This window comes from Puma concolor, chromosome E1 (assembly GCF_028749965.1).
Source record: "Puma concolor isolate L17-30 chromosome E1, mPumCon1.1.hap2, whole genome shotgun sequence".
In the NCBI taxonomy this organism is placed as follows: Eukaryota; Metazoa; Chordata; class Mammalia; order Carnivora; family Felidae; genus Puma; species Puma concolor.
In genome coordinates, this window is record NC_141680.1 from 63,651,374 (window position 1) to 63,666,212 (window position 14,839).

Here is a 14,839-nt window from a genome sequence, read left to right on the forward strand (position 1 = left end):
AGACTCAACTCCTGAGCTGTTGTCAGGATGCTCATTTCTTCTTTCAGTCCTCTTGGTGAAATGATGAAGTAGGGTTCGAGAGCGAATGGCTAAGAAAGAATTCTCGAGATGGTTTTAGTGCAAAAAGGTGGTTTTACTAAATAAAGCACGGGGACAGGGCCCGTAGACAGAGCTGCACTAGGTTGTAAAGAGTGACCGATTCTATACTTTTTCATCAGTGGGGGGTAGGGATAGCATCTGTCTCCAAAGAATTTGGAACAAGGCTTTCAGGATCTTGCGGGGCTACTGTTAAGGTTACTTTTAGTGTTTGGGGCGCCTGGGTGGCTCAGTTGGTTAAGTGTCCGACTTCGGCTCAGGTCATGATCTCACAGTGCGTGGGTTCGAGCCCTGTGTCGGGCTCTGTGCTAACAGCTCAGATCCTGGAGCCTGCTTCGGATTCTGTGTCTCCCTCTCTCTCTCTGCTCCTTCCTTGCTCATGCTCTGTCTCTCTCTGTCTCAAAAATAAAATAGTGAAACATTTTTAAAAAAATAAAAAAAAAGTCATTTTTAGTGTTTAATGGAACATGAATGTTAAGGTACTAGGGCAGCCACGAGCTGGGTGGCTGTGGCCCCACGCAGGCTTGGGTTCATTTGGTAAAGTCTCCAGTCCTCATTTGTTACAGTCAGGGGGTCTTTTTTGTTCATTTGTGTTTATTTTTATTGGTGGTTTTGACTAAATGGGTAGTTGACACTTCTGTATTGTCTGTCCCCTCTCCATGAGTTGGATAAAGCTGGAATCATCACAAGGAAGGAACTAACCGTTTTCTCCGTCGTGTCCCCCAGAGTCATCAGAGAGCTGTCTGCGAAAGCTCTGCACAACCTGGCCCAGCGAGCGCCTGAGTACAGCGCCACTCATGGTAGGTATGCTCAGACCCCCCTGCTGGTGCCACACACGAACATGTGTGTGTGCACGGCAGATGCGCAGGTGCACACAGCAGGCAGGAGCTGAGGACAGGCCACTGTAGGGTGTGGAGGGCTGAGAACGACGTTGTGTTTCTTTCTTGCTGAGAAGTGTGTGAGTGAGGAACTGGGCTGTACTTAATCAGGGGACAGAACAGAACCAGCTGCCGTGGCCTCTCTGAGGACGGGTGCTGTGTGCATGGCAGTCTGTGTGCCCTGGGTGCAAGGCCCATTACCGCAGGGAACCGATGGATTGTGTTATATATCTTAAGTATTTCGGATGGCAGCTCCCGGCTGTGGGAATAGCCTGCTGTGCTGTTTCCCGACCTCTGGGAGAGGCCTGAGCGTAGGCCCCCTGCGGGTGGTGTAGCTGCAGAGTAGAGCAGCCAGGTCCAAAGGGACTACACCCGTTATCATTAAGGAAAGAACCCATATTCCAGAATAAAGATAACATTTGGTTTCAGTGTGGGGAGCCATGTGCAAATTTCTTTAAATCATGCTTCTTCCTGCTGACTTTTGTTGGGGTAACTAGTGGTTGAATTGTGGCTTTTCATTTGGAGTTAGTGACTTGACTTCTGCGTGCCTGTCACAGGCCCTGGGGCTTAAGTTGGAGCTTTGGGGCTGTTAGTTCCTGAGGGGCTTTTAGCTTCACAGTCCGTGGGTTAAATGTGCTGTCAGGAGTCTGTTATTTACCTATAATCGATAATCCTCATGGCCTGAATGAAGGGGTGCTCAGCCTTGGCCTTTCTTCTCAAAGAGCATTAACAGGGTGAGGGGTTTCCCTGACTCTTGAACCCTGACTGCTGCCAGCTGCCTCATCTGAGCGCCTATGTGGGATGCCTCTGGCTTGGATGCTGTTTGCTTTTCCAGCCTCCACAGCAGTGCATTTGTGCGTCAGGGAAGCTGAGGCTCAGGGGCATGTGATTTCCCACGCTGGTGTGGACGTGGCCCCTTGTCTGCACTCCACCAGGCTCTAGGGGTCTTGGGACACTGCTTTCTGTCCCCAGAGCACCAAAGGCATAGAGGCTTCCTTTGCTCTGGGCAGGGGAGGCAGGGCTCCCGCCTGAGTGGGGTTGTGCATGACTGTAGGCTCCTGCCACTTGGCCTCCATCCTGCACTGTGCCCAGGCGGAGCCACTGCCGGCCACTTAGCCACGGGAGAGACCTGGTTCTCTCTCTTCACATGCGTCCCTGCTCTGTGTCTGGGGGACCCAGGGATTGGGAGGCCCCCCCCCGCCCCGCCCCTCCTCACTTCTCTGGGTGTCTAGGAGGGTTTGGCATATTGCTCCAATGGCCCTTACAAAGGTAACTTTCCATGGGTACACCTCCCCCTTTGGATCCCGTCTGTGAGTTCAACACGTCCTCCTAATGTGCGCTCATTGACGTGTCCTCCTGCCCCTGTCCTTTGCAGTTCTCCCGCGTCTTCTGTCGATGACACAGAGTCTGGATCTGCATACACGGCACGGGGCTGTGCTCGCCTGTGCGGAGGTCACCCGTGGCCTGTACAGACTCGCGGTGCAGGAGGACAGGTAGGGGAAGCACTGCGGTCCCATGGAACCACTGTGGTCGCGAGCCTGGAACCCCATCCACCTCCACCTGTGTTTATTTGTGACAGTGTCACTGAATCTTTGGGTCATCCCATGTTTTATCTGACGAAGTCTGTCAGTGTCTTCTCTCTGATGAGCTGTGTCTGTCTCTAGTGGGAGCCGGCAAGCGCCTGGCTGTTCAGTAGCTGTTTTCTTTGTTTCCTCATTGCTCTGGGGGTCTTGAGTTCGGTGACAGGAGCAGATGCGTTGTCAGAGACGGCGCCCAGTAGGCCATATGCTTGGTGGTCTTTGCTCACCTCACTTTTCATCGTTTAAAATACCAGAGAGTGTAAATGTAGACGTTTCCCCTGAGGACGTCTCCAGTTGGCCGGTTCTAACAGAACGGGAGAGCACGTGGAGTTGGGTCAGTGGGGGAGCTCCCCGCATGCCACGCTTTGTGAGTTGGCAGGGCTGCTATGTGGATTTCTGCTTTTCTTTCTTGCACAAAAGTAAAAACTCCCGACAACTGCAGTGTCTGTAATCTGGTTCCTGGACACTGTTGTAATCCCATCGGCTCGCTCTGCGTGATCCCCTGGGGCCCACCGGGGCAGGTGCTGGCGGCAAGCACTGGGGTTTGGGTCCTGCTCGCCCCACTGCGCGCCATGGCTCAGATACACAATGTCACACAGCCTTCCTGACATCCACGTGGGGGTGAAATGGCACCTGTGGGCCAGGCCGAGGACTCGGTGTCTATGGCAGTGCTCTCTGTGGTCGAGCAGAGGCCAGGCACGAGCTGGAGCCCTGTCCCGTGCAGCCGCAGGGGACGCATGGGGCGTGACGGCGTGGTGAGGTGTCCACCAGGGCAGGGCAGGTCAGGGAGACCAGTGCGCGGGGTTTTCTTGGGGGTGGGATGTGGGTGGCCACTGCCTGGTGTGGACTAACGTCCCGGACTCCCGGAAGAGAGCAGGCTTCCGTACAGTCAGTCTAGGCACAGAGTCCCCCTCGCGGTTAGGGAGTGGCGGGAAGCCTGCCTACGATCCGGTTCTTGGATGCTGGCCGAGTGCCTGCAGTCCTTTCCAGGGCAGCAGTGAGCCTGCCATGTGAGCTCTCATCTGGCCCCGGGGCCCTCACGTCAGCTTTGGTGGGCCAAGTCTCCGATGGGCGTCCTGGCTGCTCTGCGGCAGGCCTGGCTGCGTCCCCGTCCCAGGCCCACCTCCATCGTCGGCAAGCTGCTGCTCGGGAAGGTCCTGATGCCCGCCCTCCTTGAGGTGGACACTGCTGTAGGCGGGTAGCCCCTGCAGGTGTTTGGGGAGGGAGGCGCTGGGGCACCTGAACACCATGCAGGCCTTTCTGAGCCCTGGGCTGCCCTAGTGCTTGTTGTGCTCAGGATCTCAGCTGTTGTGTTTGAACCCACACAGGCCCATCACAGACTACCTGGATGACGCGGCAGTGCGGGGCCTGAAGCATATTCACCAGCAGGTCTGTGTGCAGCCCACCGGAGCATCCCTTTCTCCAGGTTTCCTGGTGCCCGCAAGCGTCTGCTGCCCTTTTGAGCTGTCTCCACCCTCCTCAGCCCTGTTTGAAGCCCAGAGTCTGATGACTGGGAAGATCAGTGCTGGGGCCCGTTGGTTGGAAGCAGCTCTCTTCCTTTGGCCTCCCTGGTGGCCAGCACCTGGGGGTTGGTCTGGGGTGGGAGGGGCCTGCTGGGGCTCATGCATGCGCTCTCCTCCTGCGTGGCCAGCACCTCGGGCGGCACAGGAGGCCGCTAATCAGGCCCATGCAGGTGACATGGCCTCTCCTATCTGGTCCTCGTCCTCCTGTGCTGCCCAGCTGAACCTGTCCCTGGGTGTCTAGCCATTCAGGCACGTTCCATGCCTTCCTGGACGTGGCCTGTGCTCACCGAGACGACACATAGAATAAGCACGAAGGCTTTGATTGCCAGCTGTGTCTCCACAGTGGGACTCGAGTCTGAAATGACGCTCCTGTGTGTGCACGTCTCTGGGGGAAGGTGTGTCTGTTTTTGTGGGGCTTTGAGGTCTTCCAGGTTCTGTGATTCAAAAGAGGTAAAGTATGAACTAAGGCCTTAATGCTACTGGATAACATCAGAGTCACTCACGAGGACGTAGACAGGTTTAGCGTTTGTTGTTCAGAATAGAGTTTGGTATTCATTCCGGGTTCTCTCTTTATAGAACAATATACCGTCTTGGTATCAGACTCCCTTCCGGTGTAAGCCATTGACTATGATTTTGGCAAATCCCTTCGGTCTACTTGGGGTGGTGAAGCACTGCGAGGCGGTGCTGGGAGGGGTGCGGTGTGGAGACTCAGGGCCTCTGAGCCAGGGTCCTCTGCGAGTGCAGAAACCCGTAGTGCCTGCTCCCTCGAGTTTTTGTGGGAAACAGAGACGGCATTTGCCTAGCTCAGTGCCGTCTGGTGCAAGCGTGACAGTGTGAGGTGGGGTGCCTCTCTCATAAGGGGGACACAGGAAAGCGGGTTGTCACCAGGTGCTCGCTGGGAGTAGAGTGGGCTCTGTGCTCAGGACCTGGGTCAGCTCTCCGGGGACACCAGCCTGAGAAATGCTTGCTGCGTGTCCTCGTCCTTCCCATCCGGTGCCCAGTAGCGTTGTACATCTGCTGCGTGATTTTAAAAATCAATTAATTTTAATACCTAACTTTTACTTCTTTTAGCTTTACGATCGTCAGTTGTACAGGTAAGTGTCACCTACCCTACGTTCTCCTGTGTCTTATAGAGAAGATTCCTTATCAGTAAAGGTTGGGGTGGCCTGTCGGGGCTTCTGCGAGTTGCCCCCTCAATGCCTGCCCTATGTTTATTTGATTTGAAGGGCGTCACAGTCACAGGACATGGCTGGTGTTGGTAAGCTTTGGTGAGGTTTTCGTGTCCTATAAAGAAATGTGTGGTCCTATGGGCGCTGGGTGTTGCAGACTGCCACGTGGCTACAGCCACAACGCCGAGCAGCCGACCGGTCCTGTCTCCCCACCTGCGCAGACGGGGTCTCGCCATGATGTCCTTGCTTGAAGGTCTGGCTTCCTTCACTTAGTGTGAGGTTGCAGAGAGTTGTCTGTGTTGCAGCGTGTGCCGTGGTGTTGCCTTGTGTCACCGTGTGCGGCTCAGCGGTGCACATGTGCTTGCTGTGTTGATCTGCCCGTCCGGTGTGGGCATTTGGGCTCTTCCAGCTTTTCTACTCGGAGTAAACCTGCTGTGAACATTGGCGCTCAGGTCCTGGTGTAGCCGTGTGTTCCCACCTTTCTTGGGTACGCACCTGGGAGGCTGTTGCTGGGCAGGACAGCGCGGGTGTGTTTTTAAGGCCCGACAGACTCATCCCAAGGGCTGTGCCCCTTTGTCTCCAGCAGTAGCGGTCGGGAGCCATCCCTGCGAGAGTTGCATTTCCCTGTGGACTGGTGACTGTGGCACCTTATCCTGTGCTGACTGGTTGTCTTTTGTCGTCTTCCGTAAACTGACTGTTCGAGTCTTTTGCTTGTTAAAAACATTCTGCAATCTGTCTGCTCCCTGAGCTGTCAGCACTCTACTATTCTAGATGTGAGCTCTTTATACACCTGCTCTCCCAGAGTTTCCCCCGGACTGAGGCTTGTCTGCATTTTCTTAGTGGCTTTTTAACATAACCGTGTGGAGTAGTGAGTATGGGCTGTTCTCCTTTGTCCTTGACATGTTCCCCTCTTCCTGAGAATGCGGGGCCTGCTCTGACCCCTGGCCGGGGGCCCCCCTTCCAGAGCTTCCTGTGCAGAGAAACTTCTTTCAGAACTACTCAGGTGACCTTCCCACAGTTGGCTGGCATTGCCCTCAGCTGATTTGGCAGCTGTCCTAAATTACTTTAAGGTTGATCTTCTGTGCCTCTTTCTTACTTCAGAATCCCCTTTCCTGGGCAGCTCTGTCCATGACGGTCCATGGACTGTTCCCATTAACAGACCTCTCTTCCCCCACAGACAGCCCTGTGCTTGAGCCAGTGCATAAATGTGGGTGGGGCTCATCCGTGTCCCGTGAGCACCTGTGAGATGTGGCTGGGTCTGTGCCGGGACCTTCCTTGGCTCCGTGGGCCCCACGGTTGGTGGAGAGATGCACCTGGGGTCCCAGGACGGTTCCGTAGTGTTGTCCTCTGTAGGTGTCCTTCTACTCTGGTTGGGGCAGGATCTTTGTGTTGCCCTGCAGATGATGCGCCTCCCGAGTGACTCACGGGTTCTGTGCCCTTCCCCAGTATGGGTTAGTGGACGTTTCACCAGCAGGACCTGGTGGAGCCTTGTGTATACCTTGATGGGCTGCAGCTGCACAGTGTGGCCTGATCCCAGGGAGGGGGGGCAGCCTGGCCGTGTGTCCCGCTGTGGACGTGACCGCTCCAGGTTCAGGCTTTCCATGATAACAGGCGAGTAGGGGTCAGCACCTGGGCTGCTCCCCTTGGGCTCTCGACTGTTACACCTCCGCTGTCCGCACCTGTCACAGCTGGCTTTCCACCTGTTCTCACAGTAAAGAGAACACTGGCCCTCGAGCCTCGAGTAGAGAGCATGCCCAGTTCTTTCTGGTGAAATGCATGAGCCCCCAGAAGGCTAAGCCGCGGCGTTGAGGCCGATGCACGGCACAAGGGAGTGCCGGAGTGCCGCGCACAGCTCTGCCGGGTAGCCAGTGGCTGATGATGGTGTCCGTTCGCATCTTACAGGTTCTAAGTGTACACCTGTGCCTTGTTTTAAATTTCGCTTTTAGTGATGAGTCTCCAGAACAAATAGAAAATGACACCCTTCAGTGAGGTCAGTGCACAGAGAAAAAGCACGTGGCCTCCTACCGCCACGGCAGCCCCCTGGGTGGGAGAGGCCTGTGTGCCTGCAGTGTTTACTCACCATGTGTGACTCAAGTACACGCCTCAGCCAGAGGCCCTGGCCAGTGACCACAGCGGTGAGGTCACATTGCCCCGCGTCACTCCTGGGCTTGAGGGTTCCCGCCGGGGCTTGAACATGAGTGGGAACCGCGGTGGCCACCACCAGGGCCCCACACTGTGTTCTGATACTATCCGGCCTCTTCCCTTTTTGTTTGCATGACACCGCCCTTTTTTGTTTTGTTTTGTTTTGTTTTGTTTTGTCGCGGGTAACGTTCCACATTGTGGGTTTACAGGCTGTTCCCTCGTGGCTGGGTCTGGCTCACTCACCGTGTGGCTGGTGTGGCTGGCCTAGACACTCATGTTGCCCACAAAGGAGGCATGCCAGTGTGGTTGCCCACTAGCGGGAACACCAAGTTAACCTCTGGGTTCAGGGGAGACCTCCAGAAGGTCACATGTGCCGCACGCCCCTCACACGCCACTGGTGAGTGACCTGGGGGCTGGCAGTTTCATGACGTGTGGACCCCCGTTTTCTAGCGCCTGCTCCCTCGCCCAAGTCAGTCACATGGTTGCCAAAGCACGCTGGTCTGATCCACTCTTGCTCCTATGCTTGCTGTCCAGGACCTGTGTGGAAAACCAGCTTTTCTTTTCATCCTCATGTTGCTGCTGCTGGCACCCACGCTCTCACCAGCGTGCCGAAACCCACGGGCATTGTTTTCATTCTCTGCTCAGATCGTCCCAGATTTGGCCCACGGGAGCTTGTTTGAGCAGACTGCTGTCATTTTTACAAGATTCCCTTAGTCTGAGCATTTCTTTGTAGCAAGATCTTTTTAAACCTTTCTCAAAAAAATTATTTTGGTTTTTGTTCCCACTGCCATCGATGGTGTTGAGTGCAGCTCTTCTCAGGTTGGGTATTTTACCTTTTAGTTTCCATTTGCATCGTATGCCTTCAGTGCCCTCCTTGAGCTTGTGTCTCCCTCTGCCTCTGTGGGGCATGTGACCCCAGTAGCCGCCAAAACGGCCTTGTGTGCTGCCGAGTCCTTCTTGGTGTTTGTGGGTCGTGTTTTCCAGCTGATTCTTGTGTAGATGCCAGCGGTGTGAGATTTTGTCGCTGGGTACAGGGTGCGGCTGCTGGCTGCTCACTGCCTTCTGGTGGGTCTGTGACTGGTCACCATTAGTTGGCTCCTTTCTGGCCGGCACTGAAGGGCCTGTGGTGGGTCCAGAACCAGCTCACAGATGGGCCTTGTGCACGACCAGGTTCTGCCACTCTTGCTGCGAAGGCCCCTCCTGCCGTGCAGGCTCCCGTGAGTATCTTGCCTTCTTGCAAGCATTTCTTTCCTCTTGGGCTCAGGTAGTTCCTTTTCTTGCACGTGAGGCTCATGACACCCCCTGCCCCCCCCCCCCACCCCCCGGCTTGAGGATGCCCCTGCAGGGCTCTGGGTCCCCACCCTCTGCCTCCACCTCCTTGACTCTGCTGACGGGAGGCTCCTCGGCTTGGCCGTCATCCTGAACCTGGGAGTGTCCTAGGCTTTGCCTGCTTCCCTCCCCCCACAGACTCTGTGCTCAGTGTCAGAGCTTTCCTTTCCTAGAGTTCATCCAGTTGCCTAATTGTTTAAGGCAAGAGGGCGAGTCTTGTTACTGTCTGGGCCAGAAGCAGGAGTCTCCTAAACTGCCCTGTAGTCTTCTCATGGAGTGCTCTTACGCTCACACCCACCTCTTTTCCCAAGGTCAGCGTCAGGCATTAGGTGTCCGGAACGGGCAGTGCTTCTTCCCCGAGGGACATCAGCAGATGGCTTACTTGGGCTGGATGCTGGTAGCTTCCTGGCATCCCTTGTTCTTACAGACTAAGAGCCGAGCAGTATTTGGAACTTGTTCTGTGTGACCGTATAGTGTGGTTAATGCTTGTGAGGATTATAGTGCCCGGTGGAACCCAAGAATCAGAATGACCCCATCTGGAAGGCGGTGGTTATAGCACGTTTTCCATTTCTCGCTGTAAGAGCCGTTTCCTGGCGGTAACAAATGTGGCTCAGCAGCCTCTTACTGGTGTTTGCAGCCTGAAGTTTCACCTGTTACTTAGTGAGGATATTTCGTGTTCTGTGTGGTAAAAGATGTTAACTCTGAATGTTTTCATTGATTTTCAGGGGTCTAGGAGGAGAACTCATGAGACAAGCAGGTAGGTCTGAGCCCCGGGCTTGTGTGAGACTAAGTCCTAAGGGCGTTTGCTTCACTCTCCAGTGCTGCGTGTTCTTTGTACCCTCAAGCCCTTGCTTGCTTGCTGGCGAGGTGCACCCCAGAGTCCACGCTGTGTGGCATGCATGTCCTGGGCAGCGTGTGGTGCCAGGCCTGCCCCCCAGGTCGGCTCAGCCGTGATAGACGGGGGAGCAGGGAGTCCCCGCCTGGCTCACTTGTGTCCCGGTGGTGTTACTTGGAAAGACTTGAGGAGAGGTGGCCTTTCCTCGCATCCTCCTCCTCCTCCTTCAGCACCCATGGCTCCCCTGTGCCAGAGTAACTACCATGTAGAAAAACTGCTTTGTTTTGTCCAAAGATGAAAAAAAAGCAACTGCTATTTTAGTGTTTTCATAGCACCCCAGATTCTTGGGGGCTTTGCCCTGGGGGATAGCTGTGCTCTGTGGTTTGTTGCAGGGGTGCTGAGGTGGGGGGGGCCCTCCATCCTCCCCTCCCTGTCTCCCCCTGCTGTCTGTGCCTGGAGGCTGCCTAGAAGGGGCGCCTTGGGGGGGTGTTGCTGCTCAGAGGGCCCCTGGCTTCCAGCCTGTTTGGTCAGTGGGTACTGCTGCCAGGTCAGTACAGGATAGAGGATGGTGAGGCCAGCCAAGGCATATGGAAGATCGTCACTTAGTCACCAGGAGGAAGTGAGCCCTAGCGTTTTCTTTTTTAAAAAATGTTTATTTTTGAGAGAGAGAGTGAGAGAGTCCTAAGCAGGCTCCATGCTGTCAGCACAGATCCTGACACAGGGCTCAAACTCACAGACTGTGAGATCGTGACCTGATCTGAAGCCGGATGCTTAACCAACTGAGCCCCCCAGGTGCCCCAGGCCCCAGCATTTTCTTGAACACATTATTAATTTGCTTCCTAGTGTGGGAGGTGAGGACCCACATACTACTCTCCTAATGTCTCCCAATCTCTTGTGGATTTAAGTCACATAGAAGAGGACTGTTTTATCCAGTTAAAATTCATTTAAACATATCCTTGCACCTGCCTTAAAAAAAATCTCTTTATTCCTTTCTGTGTTTCTGAACTTCCAAGGGGATCCTTTCCTTTGCCTGAACACCAAATGTTCTTTAGTGTTTTCCGTGGTGTGTGTCTGCTGGCAATAAACTCCGATTTGTCTGCAAGTATCTTTCTACGTTTTCTACACCTTCATTCCTAAAGGGTATCTTTGCTGGGTATAGAACTGATGGTCGTCATTTATTTATGCACATATTTATCTGCACTTTAAAGACAACATTGTATTCTGTCAGCTTCTTTTCCTGTTTTGTGGAGAAGTTTCCTGGCAGTCTATTTTCTCTGGCCTCTTTGAGGTTGTGTCTTTGTGTCTGGTTTTCATGGCTCACACAGCAAACCTAGAGTGGGGGTAACAGGTTCCATAATCCGTAGCGTCGGTGGCTTGTTTGGGTCACTTTTGGAAAAACTCAGCCATCATGTCTTCAAATTTTGCTCTTCTACTCTTTCTCCCGCTGCTTCTGGGGCTCTAGGCTCCGCAGGGTAGACCTACTTCTCCACTCTGCACGTCTTGTCCGTCTCCTGCTTTTCTGTCCTTTTCAGTTTGGATATTTGCCCCATATTCCATGTCACAGATTCTCTCTTCAGTTTATTATTAAACTCATCCGTTGGATTTTTAATTCTTGTGTTTTTGTGTTTCAGAGTTTATTTTTTAATAGTTTCTATATCATTGTCCTAGTTTTTAATAATTTACCTTTTTGAACAAAATAAACATTTATTTTTTAAAGTTTATTTTACTTATTTTGAGAGAGAGAGAGCGAGCGTGCGTGCGTGTGTGTGTGCAGGGGAGGGGCAGGGAGAGGGAGAAAGAGAATCTCAAGCAGGCTCTGTGCTGACAGCAGAGAGCCTGACATGGGGCTCGAACTCCAGAACCATGAGATTGTGACCTGAGCTGAAGTTGGAACCTTAACCGACTGAGCCACCCAGGTGCCCCTGAGCAAAATAAGCATTTAGAATCGATGTCTAATAACACCATTGTCCAGAGCTTGTGTAGGCCTGGATATTGGGTCTGAGAAGTTAGAGAGGTACTTCGTTTCCTACCCCAGAGGGTCTTTACATTGGCTTCTGGCTGGAGGCGAGGGGTGCGAGCAGTCTGGGGCACCTCCAACCCTTTCGGGCCTTGAGAGATTCCATGCTGGCTGAAGTCAGCAGACCTGTGTTTTGTGTCTGGGGTGTGGTCCTTTGGATTCAAGGCCGTGTGAAGGTTTCTCAGTTTTCCCTCAGTCGCTCTGGACTCAACACTCTGTCCCAGTGGCCCTTGGAGGCTCATGGATGCTTTGGCCATCTTCCTGGGCTTTGAGGGTGAGCCTCCTCTGGCAGAAGCCGCTCGGGCCAGGGGTGTGGCCCCCGTCTGTGCTCCCCTGGAAGCTCCCCAGTGACTTCAAGCACGTAGAGTTTGTTTCTACTTTTGTCCAGCTTTTTAAAAATGTTGTCTTAGCTGGTGGGTTGGTCTGAGTGACCTGGTCTGTAACCTTTCTTTTAAAGTTTTATTTTGAAATAATTGTAGACTCACAGGAAATTATAAAGCTCTTTTTTGTTTTTGTTTTTAACTTAAAAGAATGCATTTAAAGTTCACGTGTAGGGCAAATCTTTAAGAAAATTATTTTTTTAAATATTGAGGACTCGGATTTACTAGTCCTTAAAACATACTATGTAAAACGATTCGAAGCAGAGTGGCATTTTCTCAGGAGCAGGCAGGCAGAATGGTAGAACAGAAGACAGGATCCAGAAACAGACTCTGATGTAATAACACCTATGGGATTTGACACATGACACACAGGTACCTCCAGCGTTGGTGGGGAAGGTGGCTTACTGAGGAGTGATGAGGTCATGGATGGCCGTGTGGGAGAAATGAAAATCGTATCCCCACCTCATGCATATCCAAAACGAAATTTCTGATTAAAAACTTAAATGCAAAAAACACAACTTAAAAAACTTCCAGGAAATTTTAGGAGACATTGTAGGGATAGCATCGGTCTCTAAAAAACTTAACCTGGAAAATTTCAAAGCTACACAGAAGCACAGAGAAAGAGCTTGCAGAGCCTCACGTGTTGTGCTTCTGTTGCAACGAGCCTGTGTTCCCTGCGTCGGAAAGCAGACCCAGACATACTCCCTCAGGTGGTCCTCACTGGGGCACAGGTTTGTCTTGTGTTCTGATGTTGGCTTCTGGCACGTAGACACCCCACAGAATGAGCAGTAGCTCCACAACTGGAAACAGTAGAAAATCATGTGCTTGTCTACATAAGTTGTGAAAACCGTTGGACGGGCAACACAGAGTTAGAGAAAGTACCTGGACTACAGTGAAAGATCTTTTCAAATTGCCGGAGCAGATACACGGACGCTCCCCGTGAGCGCACATGTGGTGGCCCCCATGCTGCTGACAGGTGCCTAGAGGACAGCGGAATTCTTTTTCCGGGTGGCTCTAGCCCCTGGAGTGTGAGCTGTCACAGGCTTTCCACTCTGCCCTCGGGCGGTGTCTCTTGCCATTAGAAGTGTGTACGTTCCTGCAACCCGGGTGCCACCACGGGGGCTCCGCACGCAGAGCTGTGTAAGGGCAGGTGGGCAGTCCGTGTCTACAGGCGTGTTGTGGCGACCTCGTGTGCAGTGGCCGAGAACCGGAGGGAGCACTCAGCCCGTCGGGAGAGATCCTGAATGACTAACTTCGTGTCCCGAGTACAGAGCACCACACGTCTGCTCACAGTGGTGTGAGGTCTCCGGCCGTTGGTTGCCTCGTTAGAGAGAAAAGCAGGGTGGTGGCTGGGGTCTGTGCTGGTGGCCAGGGAGCCCCCGTAGCTGGGTGGGACCTTGTTCCTGGTCACGGGTAGTGGGAGTCAGGAGCTGTGAGGAGGGGGACAGGCTCACCTTTGGTCTGGGGCATCCCGTGTGGCTGCTCCGGCTGGTGGTATCTGGCACGACTGTGTGGGCCTTGTGTCCCCGAGTGCTTGCTCCGTTCTTGGGGCCCCCTTCCTCCTGTGGGAGCTGCGTCTCAGATGCCACAGCTCCTGGTAACTCGTAGGTTATCGATGGCCCCGTTAGCACATGCGTCTTCTGAACTGAGAGTTGGCCCTGGGGCTTCGGGTTGGGGTCAGGCCTGTAAGCTGTGGGCTTGTCGGCTGCAGTGCCCTGTGCAGGCCTGGCCGCGTCTGGAGCAGGTTCTCCGAGGCCGTATAGGTGAGGAGGCGCCAGGGCCCCCGCGGGCCAGCCGGACGCCAGCACTGATGTGTCCAGAGCGTCTGGGCATTCAGGGCCGGGCGGGCGCTGTGATGGGCATTTCTGGAGAAATGACGTTGTATTTGTCCTTTTTCTTCTTAGTGTGCGTTCTGATTGAGAACCTGTCCCTTTCTAAGATGCCTTTTAGAGGTGACGCCATCATTGGTAAGTGCTTTTCTCCTTCATTGACTCACATGGTAGCACTTTCGTCCAGAACTATTCCAAATTAAAAGGTAGAAGTGAGCCGGCTAGGATGTTTCATGATCTCAGAATGCCCATTTTCGAAATTGCTGTGAGGACCCATTGTAAGTAATGAGAATCCCCGCACGCTGTCCCCTCAGAAAGAGGGAGAATCTCTCCCTTGTCTTCTGAGAGATCAGTGGGCCTCCTTCCCCTGAGCCGGGACTTGGCAGTACCGGGCCTTCTCAGCTCCTCACCCTGACCGGGGGCGGGCAGGGGTGTTGGGGGCCAGCTGTGGTGGAGCAGTGGCCGGGCTGCTGTGCAGGCCTGGCGTCCTCCGTGTTCTGTGGCATCTGGCCACAGAGGGGCAGTAAGGAAGGGGCTTTGGGGTCACCTCCCAGGCCGCCTTTTTTCTTTGCAGTCTCATGGGTTCCTTGCCCTGTGCTGCCCCGCAAAGAAGGTTGGATAAATTTAGCATTCCTCGCTCAGTGTGGGGTCTAGTTGAGTTGAATGTTTGGGTAATCATCCGTGTGGGTTTGGGGGTTGCATTGCTTGAGAGAGAGGTGCTGGAAGCCACCACCTTGCAGTATTAAAAGAGCAAAAATTTCCCATGGTAACAGTTAACATTTCTGCAGCCAAAGGAAGGCTCTCTCCCTCTGAATGGAGAGGGCCCTTGGAATTTTGTGCAGCCTGGGTAATGTTTACCTCAGATTTTCTCCAGATTCATCTTGAAGGGTTACCATCCACTTTGTGAGGTAGATCTGTTGTTTTTAATTTCATCTAAATGTTCCTAATTGGGTAAAATGATTGTCTTTGTTTGACAGATGGTTGGCAGTGGCTGATAGATGACACTTTGAGAAATCTCCATCTTATTTCAACTCCTTCTAGACAACAGATCAAGGTATGGT

At 53.4% G+C, this 14,839-nt stretch overlaps 1 protein-coding gene across 2 annotated transcripts in view; it reads left to right on the forward strand.

Moving 5' to 3' along the window:
- TBCD (tubulin folding cofactor D) overlaps positions 1–14,839 on the forward strand; it is a 159,807-nt gene that overhangs the window by 119,709 nt on the left and 25,259 nt on the right. For both annotated transcript variants that reach the window (XM_086688345.1, XM_025927753.2), the window contains 7 exons: positions 823–896; positions 2,350–2,467; positions 3,883–3,943; positions 5,149–5,171; positions 9,443–9,474; positions 13,854–13,916; positions 14,756–14,832. In XM_086688345.1, coding sequence (XP_086544471.1) covers positions 823–896; positions 2,350–2,467; positions 3,883–3,943; positions 5,149–5,171; positions 9,443–9,474; positions 13,854–13,916; positions 14,756–14,832 — 448 coding nt within the window. The remainder of the gene's footprint in view (positions 1–822; positions 897–2,349; positions 2,468–3,882; positions 3,944–5,148; positions 5,172–9,442; positions 9,475–13,853; positions 13,917–14,755; positions 14,833–14,839) is intronic.